At 41.5% G+C, this 20,480-nt stretch overlaps 1 protein-coding gene across 1 annotated transcript; it reads right to left on the bottom strand.

The window, feature by feature from the left end:
- Positions 1 to 9,137: 9,137 nt before the first annotated feature.
- Positions 9,138 to 19,647, bottom strand: LOC113068364 (carnitine O-acetyltransferase-like). The gene is made up of 15 exons (XM_026241087.1): positions 19,228 to 19,647; positions 18,795 to 19,013; positions 18,581 to 18,699; positions 18,337 to 18,390; positions 17,978 to 18,143; positions 15,325 to 15,499; positions 15,025 to 15,115; positions 14,818 to 14,905; positions 13,592 to 13,692; positions 13,269 to 13,388; positions 11,368 to 11,490; positions 11,150 to 11,285; positions 11,012 to 11,074; positions 10,801 to 10,938; positions 9,138 to 9,971 (listed from the first exon to the last, which is right to left on the bottom strand). Exons 1-15 carry the CDS (start codon positions 19,276 to 19,278, stop codon positions 9,768 to 9,770), a joined length of 1,848 nt encoding a protein of 615 aa, XP_026096872.1. The 5' UTR covers positions 19,279 to 19,647; the 3' UTR covers positions 9,138 to 9,767.
- Between the last annotated feature and the right edge of the window lie 833 nt (positions 19,648 to 20,480).

Here is a 20,480-nt window from a genome sequence, read left to right as displayed (position 1 = left end):
AAAATGGGTAACCTAGAATTTACTTACTAGGTAGGTAGTTACTTACTACAGTTTTCACACACACACACACTCTGCTGCAGCCATGACACACACACACACACACAGACACGAACCTACAACCCATCACTACTCCTCACATAAAACATTCTGTATTTTTACAATAATATATAAAAAAAAGTTTTACAAGATTTTTCTGGTTGACTAATATTAATTGTTTTAAGCATTACTCAACAATCGCACGTTGATTAATAAACCACTGAAATCATAATACTGAGCCTTTAATTGCCTTCGTAGCCTAACTAGCACTTAAGCACACGCATAAAGCTTGTCACATTACACCGGCAGTGGTACTGATTATAGGGCCCTGTGAAATATTGTTTTATTTTTTCCTAAATTCCGATTTATTTCTATCCAAATTAATTGTTTTCCATTTTAATTAATCCAGTTTTGGGATTGTAGCGCCGTGCAGCTTTGTTTTTCTGTAGAATCTTTATCTTAATATCACTCTATGTTGTTTAAAGTGATAAAATATAACTTACTTCCCACCATATTCCTGATTTTATCTTTCAATCTAATCTGATTAATTTGATCGTTCACTTTTGGTTTGGACGTTTTTTGTATTTTCTAGTTCGGGGGAACAGACACAGTCTCTATAGTGTGATATCTAGGTGAAAGAGTCTCTATGTGCTGAGAATTAACTGACCTCTGTGACGGGAGGCAGCTAGCAGACGGTCGGTTTAGCCAGTCTGTCTGCTTCCTGACCTGGGCTCCAGTTAGTCAAGTATAAACTCTAAGACTATTTGCCATATTTCTAGAGAGAAGAGTGGTGCCACCCCAGGAGGGATGAAGACCATCTCTTTTCAACAGGTCAGCCATTGAATGACTAAAGTCTGCTATCTCGTCACCACGGTTGGTAGGGAGAGGACCAGAGCATATTACCGTATCTGACATAGATCTTGCAAGTTCACACACCTCCTTAATGTGTTTTTTTTTTTTTGTGATCTCCGCCTGGTGAAGTTGGACAATGAACAACAAAACAATGAACAACAACTTAATAACTCTAGTCACATAACCTTTCCTAGGCTTAAGGAGAACCATAGTCTATGCAAGACTCGCTGACTGAGAGAGTGTGCATATAACATACTCACTTAACAGAAGTAAGTATGAGCATGAGCAAAAGCCCTATCTTAATCAAGAGCACTTTTAAGAGTACTGAGTGAAGCGTATTAAAGAGAGAGCATGCCAGGGCACTCCAAACTAGACTGAGATCCCAAGTGCGAATGGCAGACGGACAGTGAGGTTTTAACATTTTGTGCCTGTAAAAATTGGATCACCGGATTATTTTTCTTGACTGACTGCTTAGCGAACTCAGTGTGAAAATCTGATATGGCCGCCACATTCATCTTGAGCAGAGAAAGCATAAAGCTATCATCCAAATGTTCTTGTTAAAAGGACAGAATGACTGCAATTGGGAAGCTAATCGAGTTTTTACTCACTTCCGCCAGAAAATCACGTCAAAGAGGTCAGCTAATTCTCAGCACATAGAGACTCTTTCACCTAGATATCACACTAAAGAGACTGTGTCTGTTCCCCGAACTAGAAAATACAAAAAAACGTCCAAACCAAGTTAAGATTAACAATTTAATTGAGGTTCAACAAATAAAAAACAGATGCAATATGTATAAACAAATGATAAAGCTTGGCTTATTGAATATCAGATCCCTTTCTACGAAAACACTTTTTGTAAATAATATGATCACTGATCCTAATCTAGATGTGCTCTGTTTGACAGGAACCTTGCTAAAACCTGATGATTACATTATTTTAAATGAGTCCACCCCCCAAGATTACTGTTATAAACATGAGCCGCGTCTAAAAGGCAAAGGAGGAGGTGTTGCTTCAATTTATAACAACGTTTTCAGGATTTCTCAGAGGGCAGGCTTCAAGTATAATATGCTTAATATTATATCATAAGTTATGACTATAACTATGGATCTATGAGACCGAATGATGACCGTCAACACGGTCTTACCTTGAATGACGCCATTCTGCCAGCTCTCCTCGAGACCTAATGTAAACAATGTCAGGTGACTGACCCCTAGTGGTTGGTTCCCTATAAAACATCCGGATGAACTGAACACTTCCTCTTGCCTGGAACGCCTCAGTTCATCCAGAGTGACAAGAAATGGTGACGGTCATCATTCGGTCTCATAGATCCATAGTTATAGTCATAACTTACGATCTATTTCGACCTCACTCAGACCGTCACTACGGTCTTACCTTGGATGACTAGTGCCATCAAGGTCACGAGGGAATGTAAGCCTCTCCTTCTTTACATCCCTGCTTAGCGGCCGAGAGCAGAATTGTGGACCCAAGCGTAACTGGGTCCGCCACATTGACCCTATAATACCGGGAAAAGGTACAAGGTGAGCTCCATGATGCCGCTGCACATATGTCCGTTAGTGCAACCCCCTTCAGTACTGCCCAGGATGTGGCCAGACTCCTGGTAGAATGAGCTACCAGGTTCCATGGGACTGGTAAGCTCTGACTGGAGTATGTGTGTGCAATAGTGTCTACTATCCAATGTGATAGGCGCTGTTTCGAGGCTGGTTTTCCGATACTTTTCTTATCGAAACACAAAAACAACTGAGTGTGTAAATGTCGTAACAACTGTGTCCGCTCAATGTATGTGTGAAGTGCTCGAACTGGACATAAGGTAGCAAGATCAAGTTCTGTACAAGAGAGATCAGGATCAGATTCAGGTTGAAATGCTGCAAGTTCGATTACTTGATTGATCGTGCAAGTATTAAGAACTTTAGGCAGGAAAGCCGGGTTCAGCCAAAGAGAGACCCCTGAATAGTTTGCCTTCCATCTAAGACAGTCTTCACTTACTGCTAAAGAATGTAACTCACCCACTCTCTTTGCTGAACAGATAGCAAGAAGAAAAACTGTTTTCCGCGTCAGTGACTTAAGATCCGCCTGGGCCAATGGTTCAAATGGGGCTCTAGTCAATGACTGTAGAACCATGGGAAGATCCCAGGATGGTGATCTCAGCCTTTTTTCTGGATAGAGGCGACGTGTACCTTTGAGAAATTGAGTAACCAACCTGTGTTTACCAACTGATAAACCCTCCACAATACTGTGGAAATGGGAAATAGCCGCCACATAAACTCGTACTGTGTTGACTTTTTTTCCTGAGTCTAAAAGTGACTGAAGAAAGCATAAAATGGAATCGAGACCACAATAAGTTTTTGTCCTGACACCAGTTAGAGAACACACGCCACTTACTCGAGTAGTTATCCCAAGTGGAAGGCGCTTTAGCATTGTTTATGGTTTTCCTTACTGCCTCCTCTAGCTGACAAGAGAGGGGCTCAGTAGGGGCCAAACCCAGATTTGTAATGTGGCTGGGTTTGGGTGCCAGATCTGTCCCTCCACTTGAGAGAGAAGGTCTGCCCTGGTTGGTAGTGACCATGGATGGCCCTGTACCAGACGTAGGAGAAGTGGGAACAAATGCCTCTTTGGCCATTTCGGGGCGATCAGTAAGATCTTGCAACATCCCAGATCCACCCTTTTGAGCACATGAGGAATCAATGGTAGGGGAGGAAAAGCGTATAATAAACCTCCTGGCCAATCGTGAGACAGTGCATCCAGTCCCAAAGGCCCTCCTTGGCCACTCAGAGAGAACCACATCTTGCAATGGGTTGTCTCGGCTGTTGCAAACAGGTCGGTGTGGGCTCTCCCAAACCGGGTCCAAATGAGATGCACCACCCCCGGGTGTAATCGCCATTCCCCCTGGAGAGGTCCAGTTCGGGAGAGGAGATCGGCTGCCCAGTTCACTTCTCCGGGTATGTAGATTGCCCTGAGAGAGGCAAGTCTCGGGTGAGCCCAAAACAGAAGTCTCCTGGTTTCCTGGAGGCAGCGCAATGACCTGGTGACTCCTTGGTGATTGATGTAATAAACTGCCGACATATTGTCGGTTCTTACAAGGACATGCCTGTCCTGTAGGAACGGAATCAAGTGTCTCAAAGACAGATAGATTGCTCTCAGCTCCAGCACATTGATGTGTTCCATAGTCCATGGGAATATCCATGAGCCTCTGACTGATCTTCCTTGCCAGACAGCCCCCCAACCTTTCAGAGAAGCATCGGTTGTCACCACCATTCTCCTCGCTGGTATATTCCCCAGAGGAACACCTTGACCCAACCTGCTGCTGCTTATCCATGGACGCAGAGCCTGAACACATTTCTGTGTGACCTTCAACTTCACTCGCCTGTGTAATTTTGGGTGGAGTTGAAATTTGTTGATCCACCATTGCAATGTCGTGCTTTGAGCAGTCCCAGAGGCACTACCTTTATTGCTGCCGATATCATCCCCAGTAATCTTTGGAACTGTGCCAACTCCATCCACTTGCCTAAGCGGAAAGATTGTGCCAGAGCAGATAACCTTGCTACCCTCTGTGCGGACAGATATGCTGTCATTGTTAAGGTGTTCAAAACTAACCCTACAAATACAGTTTCTTCCTGTGGTTCGACAATGCTTTTTTTGAGATTCATGCGGAACCCAAGCTCTTGTACATGGTTGATAACAGCCTCTGTATCTCTTAGAACCTTGTGACGGCTTGGTGCACAGATTAGCCAGTCATCCAGGTATGGGAGGATCTTTATACCCACTGCCTGGGAGCAGATTCCGGCAGCTCTTCCAGGATTGCTAAGCAGTTCCCCCATATGGGCCTGAGCCCCTGGGGTTTCGCTTCTTTGTGGTGCATCTCTAACTGATCTACGAGACCGAGCCATTTGTGAATGCCGTGGTGCTTGTCTGGCACTTTGGCTGCTATCAAACCTCTGAGAATGGGTATTTTTTCTTCTGTTGAACTCCCATGGTCCTGGCCGACTAAAATGGGGATGATGAGGGGTCTGAAAGCCTCAATATGACTGTCTAGCTGCCTTAGTGGGACCAAACGTGCGTTGCACTGATTCTCTTCTCTTCCGCGCTTGCTCAGCTTTATCAAGTGTCGTCTGTGAGTCTGGATGAAGCACACAGCCTGGTGTGACGGGCATGTAGGTCAGTTCCTTCCTGATAGTATCAGGTAGGGAAGTCTGTGCTAACCAAATCTGCCTACGAGAAAGGATTGCAGATGACATAGAAGCCCCAATGTCTCTAGTGAGCTGGGCGTGCGTAACCAGGGCTGCATCGACCAAACCCATAATGTCCCGATCCTCCGGATTTATAAGTTTTCGTAAAGAAGCCAGAATTATGGCTAAGGCATTACCAGGTCGGGCTGCACGTGTGGCTGAGTTGTAGGTTCGACACACTAGGTTATCTGTCTTCACACACTCTTTCCGGGGACAGCGTGGGTCATCAGTCACCTGGTCTAGACCCAAGGATGTTAAAGATGCCATTTCATGCTCCACCACTGGCATACCACCCATGCCGGTTTCTGCAGCATATTGTATATTAGCAAAGCGTCTGCAACCAGCATTGAACTGGGGTGCAGCTTTGGGATGATTCCAGGCTTTGCTTAGCATTTGTGAATAGTCCTCAGTAACAGGAATCGAAACAGATGGTTGAGACTGGGAGACCCCAGCCCACACACCTTGCACCACTGGTGTCGTTGATGCCTCAGCCTGGGTTTCCAGACCTAAAATTCTTGCAGCGCTAAGAAAATGTCTGTTAAAAATGTCGGGTTGGTTACTGTCTCCATCAATAGCAGAAGACCTGGACTCATCTCCTTGATCTTCCTCACTCACATCCTGATCATTACTACCAAAAAGAGAGTCATGAGCATGAAGAGAAATTGTGTCAGTAATGTTACTTCTTCTGCCCTGATTTGGAGGGCTATCATCCTCAGAAACAACAGATGAAACTGCATGCTGTTGTCCACCTAACCCCCTATCGTGGGGTCTAAAATTATCCATTTTCCCAGCCAAATCCCGTAAAATTGCTAGAATTTGCATCTGGGTGTCAGCTTGAGGTTCTGAAGCCCTTGACCTTCTTCCATCAGAGCAGCTAGGTCCATCATGGACTTCAACAGGAGAATGTTCCCTTCTCCATTTAAGAGACCATGCATCAACCACTGATCCTGATGCACCTCTATCATGCGCTGGCCGTACAAAAAGGCTAGCTCTCTGAACCCTCTCTTGTAGGGAGAACTCAGCTGCGGCCGGGCATGGTTTTCCAATGTCCTCCAGTAAATGGGCCATACCCAGACATGATGGACACTCACGATGTCCATCCCGAGGATGCATAGTAGCATGACAATAATGGCACAGAGGTTGACTCATGATTGTTAGACAGCTGCATACAGTTGTAGCTCAGATAACATATAGGAATATGAATACTCTACTCCTGCGCACAGGAGTTTGCCAATGATATATAAATGTGTGTATACACAATCAAAATCATATATATACTGTATAATTTCACTGAGCCGCTGCGAACAGTGGAGTCAGTGTGATAACTATATTCCTTTAAAAAAAGTTACTCACCACATCCGTACGCTTCTTAAGCGTCGGAATACAATCCCTACAAAACAAATTTTAACATGAATCAAATTTGTTAATTTGTAATGTAAATAATACCAACCAATCACCTGAAAATATAAAAGAAAAAGGAAAAAAAATACCGCAATCCTCGGGGGCACTAGGTGCCTGCACTATAGTGACGGATTGAATGGGTACAGATTTCCAAATAACAGCGTATACACACAGATTTCCTCCAAACCGGTCTCTAGAGAGGCGAGAAAGGCAAAAGAGGAAATGTTTTTTAGGGAACCAACCACTAGGGGTCAGTCACCTGACATTGTTCACATTAGGTCTCGAGGAGAGCTGGCAGAATGGCGTCATTCAAGGTAAGACCGTGGTGACAGTCTGAGTGAGGTCGAAATAGATCTTCATTCTCCTTGGGTACCCCTTGCCTTGACAGCATGCCTGTGCAGAGTTTGAGATGGCTGGGGAGATATACAGAGATGTTAGTCTGCCCACATCAACAGGCTTGTCGCTAGCACAAGAAGAGGGCAAGAACAAAAACCACTTTAGCAACTTGTGTCTATAAACACTGTCATGTTGTCTGTGCAGACGTTTAGGATGGACCTAAGTGTGAAAACATTCCAAAGTCAGGTGAAACGTTGAGCGTCTTTAGTTTTCTTGGGAGAAATGTGTTTCCCTTGTAGGCCTTTGGAACATCGAGAGACCATCTCGAAAGGGAACTGTACATTAATTGTCTATTACCACCCACTGCTACATATAACAATCGAAAAAAATTGTACAGTTTTGTTCAAAATAATAGCAGTACAATGTGACTAACCAGAATAATCAAGGTTTTTAGTATATTTTTTATTGCTACGTGGCAAACAAGTTACCAGTAGGTTCAGTAGATTGTCAGAAAACAAACAAGACCCAGCATTCATGATATGCACGCTCTTAAGGCTGTGCAATTGGGCAATTAGTTGAAAGGGGTGTGTTCAAAAAAATAGCAGTGTCTACCTTTGACTGTACAAACTCAAAACTATTTTGTACAAACATTCTTTTTTCTGGGATTTAGCAATCCTGTGAATCACTAAACTAATATTTAGTTGTATGACCACAGTTTTTTAAAACTGCTTGACATCTGTGTGGCATGGAGTCAACCAACTTGTGGCACCGCTCAGCTGTTATTCCACTCCATGATTCTTTAACAACATTCCACAATTCATTCACATTTCTTGGTTTTGCTTCAGAAACAGCATTTTTGATATCACCTCACAAGTTCTCAATTGGATTAAGGTCTGGAGATTGGGCTGGCCACTCCATAACATTAATTTTGTTGGTTTGGAACCAAGACTTTGCCCGTTTACTAGTGTGCTTTGGGTCATTGTCTTGTTGAAACAACCATTTCAAGGGCATGTCCTCTTCAGCATAGGGCAACATGACCTCTTCAAGTATTTTAACATATGCAAACTGATCCATGATCCCTGGTATGCGATAAATAGGCCCAACACCATAGTAGGAGAAACATGCCCATATCATGATGCTTGCACCTCCATGCTTCACTGTCTTCACTGTGTACTGTGGCTTGAATTCAGAGTTTGGGGGTCGTCTCACAAACTGTCTGTGGCCCTTGGACCCAAAAAGAACAATTTTACTCTCATCAGTCCACAAAATGTTCCTCCATTTCTCTTTAGGCCAGTTGATGTGTTCTTTGGCAAATTGTAACCTCTTCTGCACATGCCTTTTTTTTAACAGAGGGACTTTGCGGGGGATTCTTGAAAATAGATTAGCTTCACACAGACGTCTTCTAACTGTCACAGTACTTACAGGTAACTCCAGACTGTCTTTGATCATCCTGGAGGTGATCATTGGCTGAGCCTTTGCCATTCTGGTTATTCTTCTATCCATTTTGATGGTTGTCTTCCGTTTTCTTCCACGTCTCTCTGGTTTTGCTCTCCATTTTAAGGCATTGGAGATCATTTTAGCTGAACAGCCTATCATTTTTTGCACCTCTTTATAGGTTTTCCCCTCTCTAATCAACTTTTTAATCAAAGTACGCTGTTCTTCTGAACAATGTCTTGAACGACCCATTTTCCTCAGCTTTCAAATGCATGTTCAACAAGTGTTGGCTTCATCCTTAAATAGGGGCCACCTGATTCACACCTGTTTCTTCACAAAATTGATGACCTCAGTGATTGAATGCCACACTGCTATTTTTTTGAACACACCCCTTTCAACTAATTCAACTAATTGCCCAATTGCACAGCCTTAAGAGCGTGCATATCATGAATGCTGGGTCTCATTTGTTTTCTGAGAATCTACTGAACCTACTGGTAACTTGTTTGCCACGTAGCAATAAAAAAATATACGAAAAACCTTGATTATTCTGGTTAGTCACATTGTACTGCTATTATTTTGAACAAGACTGTATGTGGGGAAGCATTGCTTTGGTGACAACCCTATTACAATAGTTAGTTATTAATACTGAACCAAAACTAGTCAACACAATTTTATATTCTAAAGGGTTTAACAATTGTATTCAGATATGGTTAGAGCTATGGTTCTGGAGAGAAAGATAAAGCTCATGAGATACAGTAATTGTTTCAAGATGAAATTGTTTGCAACTTTCTTCAAACAAAACTTCTTAACAACTTGATGTAGTCAAAAACACGTTTATTTACTTGAATGAGGGGACATTTGGAGAACTCAAAAAAAAAAAAAAAAAAAACGAATTTGTTATTAGTGTACTTAATTTATTACCAGGGCATAATGAGCAACAGACATCTCCTGTATGTTTCAATAGTAACAACAACAGATTTTTAAACAAAATCAGCGATTTCACACAAATATACGTTACTTAATTTTATTAGGAAGAAATGTATATCAAATTGAACTGCGGTTGTGTAACGTCACACAAAATCACTTTTTTGAAACTCAATACTCTTTTATAAATAAAAAGCTGTTGAGGGACCCAAAGTGCACATGAGACAATTTCATATTTCAAGTGCCTTTAATTTTGGTATCACATTAGATTACTGATTTAAGTCTTCATGGCTGTTCTTCAAATATACCAAAAATAGCAATCATACATTTCTTCTCAGCAAATGGTCCATCATACGTTCACCTGTACCTCAGTTGCTCAAATGCACTGTACTTCATGCAAACCTCTATGAAGACCACTCGTTTAACAAAGCCTAGTACTTCCAGGAGTACATTCTGTTCAGCACATATGAAATACTGTGTTCCTGAAGCCGTCGCAATGCTGGAGTAGAGTTTAAACCATCTCTGAATGTCTAGACGGTGCTAAACATTGGGCTGAAATAACTCCTGGAGATCACGAAGCGATCGCTCCAATGTGAGAGCCAGCTTCTCTGCGTTGGTTTCCTCACAGCAGTTGAAGGCAGTGATGGAGAAGTGGACGTGATCTGGCTGTGGATTGTAACAGACTGCATATCCATCTGGAACCAGCGGTCCAAAACACATCACACTGTCTGTGTTGGTGGGCACCTGTGAGGAAGACACAACATCTTTATGATATTCTGCTGTGCAAACTGAACAATTTAAATCATGGTGGAAAGGCTTGGAAAAGCCGAGGGTGGGAAGCAAGTGTAGAAAACTTATGCTGAAAAGTGGGATCAAAACTATTCTATTATGGAATTAAATGAAGAGACATAAACCCTACAACAACTGCCAAGCATCTTCTATTCTGTGATGTTCCTTCAGTTTTGGTTTTCAAACCAGAATGAAATGTTTTCATTGCGTTATATCCGAGCGGCAACCTCCCGCTCTCTCTCGTGAGGCCAATAAGGAAATGACAAAAACTGCAATTCATCGACCGGCCGCTTGAGGCTGGCTGCAGAAGGGAGTCAATCCCATAGACTCCCCATGTTAAAATGCCCAACTTTATAGCAGAAAAAAACATGTTTACAGCCTGGTTAAAAAAATGATTTGTCTATATTGCTAATTTTTCCCTTCATGACAACTGTGAGGGGGTGAATTTTTTTTAAACTCATCCGTTTAATTTATATTAAGCCTTAAAGTTCTGCATAATTAAGGGCGTGGCCACTTGAGTGACAGGTGGATTGCCATTGCTGACAGTGCTGTCGCGCTAGGTGGGCGTGGCTTCAGCAATCAGCTCCCGCCTTTTTGCCCATTTTCGATTATCCGGGAGAGTCGCGTGGTGACGCGCTGCCAAGATGGCGACGGCTTGCTCTGCACACTTTAGGCTTCAAAACCGCTATTGAGGAGTCTATGGGTGACGTCACGGACACTACGTCCATATTTTTTTTACAGTCTATGGTTATATCATTATTGTGCCAATTGAAATAAAAGTTACCTGTCCAGTTCTGAGTTTCCAGTGAGTGGCAAGTCCATAGGCCGTGTCCATGAAGATTCGGGGAACGCTCAGTCCCTCCTCGATGGCTTGAAGTTTGAGACCCAGCAGGTGGCGGTCTATCCCCTGCCCCTTCAGCGACTGATCAGAGATGACACTCATTATACAGTCAACATGAACACGGATCTGGACAGAGAGTCTCCATGATATTCACCTGCTCTGTGAGGATGCTGTAGGCATCAACAGCTTCTCTCAGAAGCTGCACCTTAGCTTCTCTCTAAAACACACACACAAACACACGTGTTTAATGATCAGTGTTACTCATAAATGTGACGTCTCAGGTGGTACTCACAGAAACAGCATCATCATCAAAGGCCTGTATGAAGCTCAGCATCTGATTGGTTGGAGAGCGGATGTAGTCTGTTCGCCCCCCGCGGAACATCCTCAGAGAGGCGATGTCACAGGCTGCACACACTTCACTGTGGACCCTAGCAGACAAACACACTTTACTTCTTCATTTGATTATCTGGCGTTACTGGGTGATGACAGAGGGTTTTCTACGCGCCTCACCGGTAGTAGGCCAGCTGAATCGCCACCTGGATGAAGGAGTTTGGACTCAGCTTGAGCTGTTTGACAAACTCTTTTCCAAAGCGCTGGAAATTAAAACATTTGATGTCCAAATCGTTGATGAGACTAAGGGGAGAATTTAGTAAAAAAAAAAACAATAATAATAATGAGCATGTTATTATCATCAGCATTCAGTTGATTTCCTCCACTTCTTAAATCTACACAAACTCATGGGAACAATAATAAAAGTGCACAGCTTTTCCACATACATCTGTGTTGTAATTCATGTATACCATTTAATATTTCCATATTACTGTACTTCATATCACATGGATATGAAAATCTATTCCTTCATAAATCTATTTCATATTAAATGATATAATATACTGTACACTCATTTCAATCATTTTCTGTGTGCTGTCCTCACAAGTAAATTAAAGCTAAGGCATCAGAGAGTCTCCATCTCAGGGTTTTAAATGACATGCAACTGTAACTTTCCAATTAATTCACTTCTGTATAATAGTTGAATTTGTGCTTGTCAGACGAAGTCCAACATTGAAACAGACACAACTCAGAGATTATAAATTAAACTCTTATAATTATTATTATTATATAAACTCTGCTTCGTTTGACCGTGCTTTTTGCTCTACTCGTGTCTCTTGCTGATGCTGATGATATTTTTGGATATCAAACAGGTTTTGGGTATCGGACAGACCTTGAACTGCTTCGGATAGAAAACAAAACTCTCTGTTTAGTGCACTGGGAAACCAGAAAAAGCAGATGTCTTATGACGGGAACCTGGTAATGAGATTGGATCCAAAATGTTTGGTTTTTTCTGACATGTTAGAAGAACCTAACACAGTTATGTCTGTTTTTTAAATACTGAACTTTTTACTTGATGTGCCATAAAGCATGTGTTCATGGAGCAAAAGAATGAAATCTCGATCGAGACATCCAAACGATCTCATTTCTAAATGACAGAGATTCCCAGAGTCTGTTAAACCTTTGACAAAGTCTTAACGGATCATCTGTGTTTGCACTGCCGCTGACACACAGAGAGAGCATGTTACCATGTTTGGTTAAATAACATCTTCACAAGCTGTCTTTTCAACTACACAGTCATTTATATTATCACAGAAATACTGGAGTAGAGTTTGTAGTTCAGATATAAACACTGATGTCTATGGTAGCTCCAAATAACGTTTGTGTGGTTTGCATCGTTTCGGCATTAGATGGCCAAAAAGTGACTTATAAATGTATTTATCAATTATTCATTCAAGAGAATCGTTCAATAACGCTGACTCACCCAGTAATGAAACAAGTGAAGCAGGTTTATGAGTGAGTCGTTGAATCATTCATTCAAACTACTTTTTCATAATTTGAATATTAAACATTGGTGTATTAAACATATAATGTATACACTACCAGTCAAAAGTTTTTTGAACCTTAAGATGTGTAATGTTTTTAAGGAAGTCTGTAAGAAATGTAGTAAATCAGTATGTTTTCATGATTTCTGAAGATCATGTGATACTGAAGACTGGAGGAATGATGCTGAAAATACAGCGGAGCATCACAGAAATAAATTATGTTTTAAAATATATTTCAACAGATAAAATAAATTGTAAAAATATTTCACAATATAACTACTTTTGCTGTATTTTGGATAAATTGAGCAGAAGAGACCTCTTTACGTACTGTTCAGAAACGTTTGGACTGGTAGTGTATGTTAAAGTTATTCATTCAAATTAATTACACACGTTTAAATAGACTGCAGCAATAATATTTTGTCACAAAAAAGAATTTGTGATTTTCAGTTAATCGAGAGTCATGCAGCTCTACGTCCCAGCTGACACAGCTAAACCAGATCTTAAATTCAACCCCAAAAAAACAGCATTTGAACTCACATATCCAGATTCTGCTTGGCCATCTCTAGATCCCATTTAATCTCCGAATTGATGTAGAAGTAGAGTTTCTTGGGCATGGGCAGAGGAATCAAAGGAGCTCGCATTCGGTCCGGTTTCTTACTAACAGAGAAAAACACGGTCAATAAAGATGTCCGTCTCATTTCACTGAAGCACATGCGCCTCTCCTCACAAACCTCCACCAGATGAGGGCGAGAAATCATCAAAAACAGTGTGATCGCTACTTGGCTAGTGAGATACTGCCCCAAAAAAAGCAATGCAGATATCAGAAATGAATAGAAAAGTTTGCGTCTGTGTGTAAATACCAGTATTCTAGTACGTGATCCAACAATGTGGAAATAGGTGGACCTTCAGCTGTCGCATGTTCATACAAGAGACCCCAAGACCCATCCTCACCGACGACAAACTGAGCACACAAACACAGGGGGAATGTGTTCAAACAATCACAATTAAGAAAAGCTCAAACTGAAGTACTTCAATGCAAATAATCGTGATTTACTCAGTAATGAGTTCAAGCCAAAAAATAAATAAATACAACAATTTCTGTGAATGACACTCACAGCATAAACTACTGCAACAGCACTTTTTACTTGACGAAATGTTTTATATTATTATCTTTATTCAATATAAGCACTACTTTATACAGGGGTTGGTCAAAATAATGTGAACACCCATTATTATCAGGGTTCACCTAATATCTTTTATTAGTTTTCTCAGTGTCTACTGTATATACTCTAGTGTGTGTGTTCATGTAGTTTAAGGTGTTTTCAGCAGTATTTAATACAAGCCATGGGGGAAACTGATAAATCAGACGTGCAAAGATGATAATCATGGGATAATCAGGAGCATCTGTAACCTTAACTGTGTGGAAAGCACGAAAAGACTGTCAGCGCAGAGCAAAAGTATTGGTTAACTGTCAGGGACTATAAAAGGATTGTGTGAATACAACATGGAAAAGTGACAGCAAACCTGTTCACACAAAAACTGACCACAGAGAACTTCACAAAGCCAACATCCAAGAAAGAGCTGCAATTTACATCACAGACACCAATGCTACATGCTTTTATGATCTTAAAACCTGAACAACTGGAGCAACTGGATGAACTTCACCATCTGCCCTGGTCAGAAGAAGCACTGTCTTGAATATTAGCAAACACTGGGAGCAGTTTCGGAGAGAAACAGACTCCCTGTCACGGTCACCTTGTTCTGATCTACATTCAGCTGGACTGGAGACTATTCAAGAGTTGTATCAATCTGTTTGAGAAGGTGTGTTGAAGGCAAATGGTGATAAAACACCTTAATTAAATGTTTCTTATTTCGCAGGCGTTCACATTATTTTGTCCAACCCCTGTGGATCTTACATGTGTAAAGCTGCAGTCCTCTATGAACTCTATGAATGACAGTTGAGTGATGATGGACATCACATTCACTATACACAGATTACAACATTAACTGTGCCATCAGGGTGTGCTTTACTTATGAACAGCGGCCAGTGTTGGTCTAAACAACAGACCTGGGCCGTGTGGCTCACCTGTAGCGTCTTGTCAAACCAGCGATTGCCACTGTTTGAGTAAGTCCCTCCTCCATGCAAAATCTGCGCTGCCATTTTACTAGAATACCTACCAAACCAACATCAGACATCCTTAGCACCACATCAAACCATCGTCGATAAAGATGTGCTACGCTCTAGTTACTCTCAGTATCACCCACAATCAATCAATGTAGAAACAACTCTTACTTCTCGTCAGAAATCCTCATCACTGGAGAGTCCAAACACAGTGTGAAGATCGATTTCTCAATCAGCCTCACAGATTCTTTATTGATTTTATCTGAAGAGAGAAAAAAACAAACACTAAATGTTTAAATCAAGCATGAAACTCTGGACAGTGGAGCTGAATGGTAAACGGTGAGGTTTAATCGCTCTCCTAATCCAGAATGGGTCATGTGAGTGGACTGGTACACAACCGTCCTGTGCGTCGCACTAATCATCTCTCCTGTGTTGTGTTTATCAGTACTAGAGAGTGCAGGTCATGTTCACCTCTGAGCAAGCGTGTGTAAGCCTGACCCCAGGTGTGACGATGCTCGCTGGTCAAGATCCCCATCGGTTCCTTATCGGTCTTCCAGGACTGAGAGCGGATCCGCAACAGCTGAGCATGGATCTGACTCTCGGTCAGTGGTGTTCCATCACTGTTGTAAACATCCAGCTGGAAAAACTGCACACAACCACGCATTAATCACTAAGATATACATGCTTTAAAGAATCTATTACAAGAACCCAAAATGAAACATGTGATGTATTAGTTTTCATTATCTCCTCACAAACATCCAAAAGATCTGAGGCTGTAAAGCTGCTTTCACTGAGCACTGAGTTATGGGTGTGAATACTTACGCAATGTACGCATTTCAGGTATTTATTTTCAATAAAAAAGTCACAGATCTATTGTTTGCTTTGCCATTATGTTGTATGTAGCATAGAAAAAAAGTGAAAAGAAAAAAAAAATTTTTTAAGAAAAATGAAATGAAATTATAACCTTAATATAAAATAAACCTTTTTATTACTTTACTCCCTGAACTTTTGTGTATGCATTTATATTGTCAGTAAATAAAATACCTGTTCCTATAAAGACCTAAATTCATATTGTAATACATGACTATAACCTGCATAGGCAATGTTAGATTTAGACAACAATTAAAACAGTGGTTCCCAACTTTTTCAACTCGCGGCCCACACAACCACACACATATGTTTGTGCGGCCCACTGCAAAAACATTAACTGACCCCGCTTTTGTTGGGTTAATAACTTAGTACTCAGAAGCTAGATTTATAACTGTATTTATTGAATGAACTGGGGCTGTGTGATATGGACCCAAAAAAAAAAAAAAAAAAGATCACTTTTTTTTTTTTTTATCAATTTTGCGATTTCTTTAAAGTCATGAATGCATTCAGGATGGATTTTAAACATATTTCCAAAAGAAAACCAATTAAAGTTATCAAAGAGTTGTAACGTCTCTAAAACATAAGTAAAAATATTCACTATGTAAAGGTGTAACAAAATTTATAGACTTATGGCAAAAATATAAATAAATCCCGTGTGCAGGGACTTTTTTTTTTCTTTTTTGCCACGCATTGTTCATAGAGCTCATTAATTGTAGCGGTGGCTCAGGTGTTGAAATAGATTTGTTATATATGATACAGGTTCACATGTATACTCCGTTTGCAGTGTGTATACAGTATGTGTGAGCGGTGCAGAAGCAGCAGTGAGAGTGCGTTATTGTAACGCGAAAGCACATTAAAATAATGCACAAGCACAAATCTTTCTGCTTGCAAAAACCAGCGTTAAACATGTCTCCTCTCACTCAAACTGCGTCCCGTGCACTCACAACTCTCTCTATGCTCATGTGCTAGATATTAAATATTTTTACACATTTTTATTTTACCGCGTGCGGTGTGAACACTCTGATCCGTTAACATGGGCTCGGAAAAAAGACGCATCACAGAAAGTGTGTGAACCTGGAGCTACGTAGGCATATGCCCAGTCTATTCTGTTCTCGCGCTAGGAGCGCTGCATTCTGATTGGATAAAAAATAGCATACTGCGGGAGGTCGGGGCCAACGAAAATCGTGCTATAAAGCTATTTAGAAATCGTGCGCACTCAAATCGTGATTTTATGATGATTTCGATTAATCGCACAGCCCTAGAATGGACTGGCAATGAACAGAAAATAACAGTTACGGTTTAATATTTATTTTTGTTATTTAATTATATATATGAAATTATGTTATTATGTTATGACTTAGAACAATATTATTATTTATTTTAATAGTAATTGGCGGCCCACCTGCAATACCACCGCGGCCCACAGGTTGAAAACCACTGAATTAAAAAGAAAACACAAAAATACAAGCTTCAGGAATTTCTGTTTGAGTTCACAGTAAAATAAAAAATTGTTGTAACAATTGTAAGATTGGGACTTTAAATTAGCTAGACTCCTGATTATAATGGTGTATGTCATTATAATGATTATAATGACTCCTGGTTATAATGATATATGGTCCTTGATGCTAGAATAGGTTTGATAAACAAAGAAGAGTACAGATGAGTCCCCAAAAATGTCCAAGAGCTAAACATGGACTAGGCTAAGCATATTGAATATTTATTTTTTCTTTGACCATCAAAGCATAGTTTACTTAAGTGTTTTATACTCCTCAAATTGATCTCATCTGTAGAGAACTGTAAGAAGGGCCCTCTAAAGCCCGGGAAACACCAAGCCAACCTCAAAGAACTAGCAGCAACGAAAGCTAGCGGTCGACGGTGCTGTCGCCTCGTGTGCGTCTGGAGCAGACCGCTGAGCTCGATCACACTGCACAGAACTAGCATGTGTGTCCTGCGCCTGCCTGACAGGAAATAACTGTAGATCGTTACTGGATCATGTTCTTATGAAGATATTCAGCTACTGGAAAGCTCTGGGAAGCTAACGTAGCATTAGAACAGCTTCGGTCAGTACGGTCTTGATTTACTGGCTTGTTTTCATCTCTTTCACATTAACTATTGTGCACTGACCATCCGATCAGAGTGGACACCACCAAAGTCTATTCAACATGCTGAATCCCGCCTACACATGTGACAGAAACAATCCAATATTTAGATCATATCATCTTACTAGGATGACTTTCTAAGTAATCTGGGTCACCTGGTAGTTCCTGACCACTGTAATGTGCGCTGGGCCACGGCGTGGACGTCCGTAGTGAACCACATGGTCATGTTTGGGGTCTGGGATTCGACAGGAGGAGAACAAGTGAGGAAACAGCTCCATACACAAGGGCTGCCCGCGCATGTACTCCGGCGCCAGCCTCCCACTGGAGGAGAGATAGGAGTCACATTGACAGCAACAGCACGATATATTTAGAAATAATATCATGATATTAAGTTCCAGTGTGTGGCACTGCTTGACTGAAACATGCAGCCCAGCATCAGTTAAAGGTTATAGCAGTTAAACTAGCACAGGTGCTCGGACATCTGCCGTGTAAATCATGTTAATATTATCCAGACCTGTCCACCTGAGCTTTGAAGTCCAACACTCCTGCAATGAGCTTCGACGCAAACCTGCACAAGAAACAATGCAGACATAACACACATATTATATTACATGTGCAACCCCAATACGTTCTTCGCTGGATCAGATAAAACTGCTTGTTTAATGTGTTGATATTACTGTGCACTCAATTATCTGAGTCATATGAAAGGAAAGAGGACATTCTGTCTGTGAGGGTGTGTTATTTTGGCTGTCACGTACACTAGTTGTCCTTTCCAGTCAGTGAAGTCTCGTTTGGGCAGAGAGATGGCAGGGTTCGAATGCACTGCCAAGGGCTGTCTGCACTCCAGATACGCCCACTGTACCCACCAGTCTGAAATCTGGGAAACACACACACACACACCAGGCGTTTCTGCATTAAACAGTGCCCCAGTACTAAGCCCTGTCCAGCTGTTTCAGGTGGTGCTGTTCTCACCCAGTTGTGTGAGTGCTTGGCTCGGTTCACCAGCTCTCGCTGCAGTCTCTCGCCCAGACCTCCAGGGCAGCCGAACTTCTGCACGATCCTGCGGGTGTGCTCGAGCTCGTCGGGCGGCAGGAGCGGCTCCAGGGCCGTGAGGTAGCGCTGCAGCGTCTGCGGGAGCGGAGGCACCGGCTGCGGCGGCACAGACGAGGAGTGCGCCGGTCTCAGCGCGGCCTGGACGACGGGACACATGACGTGAGCAACTGACTAATCACTTCTCTCATATCAGTGTACCCACGCACGCACGCACAGAAGTCTGCGTCCGAGTAAACAATGCTCGGTTTCACAAGTGTTTCTAACAGTCACCTTATTAAATGTGAATGTGTGCTGAACACCCATAAAAGCATGCTTATCATACAGTATATGCACAGTCCTACACAACACTTACCCTGTGCATGAATAAAGAGCATATTCTTGGAGGTATTCTCTCTAAAATCATTGTTCACGATGAAATAGCAAACTTAGCCTGCGCAAACATGAAGGTGAGGGAGACTCTGAATCTTCATTAATGATATCACGGTCAGATAACGAAAACGAGACGGCAGTAAACTATCCTGACAGTTGAGGAGTGTTCCCGTGGGCTCCGGCACGCGCTTCGGTGACGCTGGAACACGTGCGCACTGTTTAGAGTCGACTGCCCTGTTGTGTCGTGTAAGTGTGCACGAGCAAATCAATCCGAAGCCTGAAAAGAAGTGCTTCCGGTTAGTCTGAACGTCTGATACAGCTCGTGATATCACTGCACACAAAAGCGCAACATAACACTGAGAAATAAACACTAGAACATGATGATCTGTCCCAAATACGATAATAAAAAGTTGAAACTGATTTCTAAACTTAAGAAAAATAAAATGAATTGTTTTTCGGTTTTATTACAATATTTTAGGGCTGCAAAATGTTATAAAAAGTTCCCTGTGTTTTATATATTTATTAAAGGATTACAGCCACTGGTTTGCCAGATTGTTACCAGTAAATGGACCAGCAGCTGTTCAATATTTTCTCATATTCCTCTGTTTTGTTATTAAATGTATGTCGTTTGATAAGTATATAGTTTGAAGTGTGTAGCATAAGGCTATGGTGGCATAATAAAACGTGCTCACTGTGTAAGACTGAGGAATAAGGAACAATATAGTCTCAACTTTTAAACTGTTTTTCTCCATAAAACATTTGTCACATGAAAGTGCATGACACAACCAGGGGTGCGTTTCCCAAAACCATAGATACTAACCTGTTAGCAACTTAGTTGGCAATGGGAAATTTCATTGCAACCAACTTAGTTAGCAACTATGGTTTGCAGTTGATGTGGAGAAGCTGTCTCTTTTTGCCATTTGTTGTTCATACAGGAATTCATTACAGGTTCTAGATCCATAAGAGATATGACTAACCACAGAAATCCTATAACATGTAACATGTGCTTGTGTTGAGCAGTAAGGCCTCCCTAAACACATACAGAGCAGACACTTCTGTAGCTTTGACCATAATAAAAACATCAGCATGTATTTTATATTTATACAGGTGTGTTGTAAATGTTTTATTTTTTATTTTATGTAATGCCTTCATTATTCACTTTTCCAGCCTCTTATTACCTGTCCCAACTTTTCTGGAATGTGTAGCTCTCATGAAACCCAAAATGAGCCAATATTG

Source organism: Carassius auratus, linkage group LG44F (assembly GCF_003368295.1).
Source record: "Carassius auratus strain Wakin linkage group LG44F, ASM336829v1, whole genome shotgun sequence".
NCBI classification, from domain to species: Eukaryota; Metazoa; Chordata; class Actinopteri; order Cypriniformes; family Cyprinidae; genus Carassius; species Carassius auratus.
Note: the sequence above shows the minus strand (reverse complement) of the source record. Positions and strands in the feature narration are given on the sequence as shown.

Bases quoted from the DNA above. Each gene is read 5' to 3' on its own strand.
- LOC113068364 (XM_026241087.1), bottom strand. From the start codon at position 19,278: ATGATTTTAGAGAGAATACCTCCAAGAATATGCTCTTTATTCATGCAC. The intron at 14,906-15,024 runs GTAAGAGTTGTT...TTGGTTTGGTAG, and splicing joins ATGAGGATTTCTGACGAGAA to GTATTCTAGTAAAATGGCAG. The intron at 13,389-13,591 runs GTATTTACACAC...TTTCTCTGTTAG, and splicing joins GATCACGTACTAGAATACTG to TAAGAAACCGGACCGAATGC.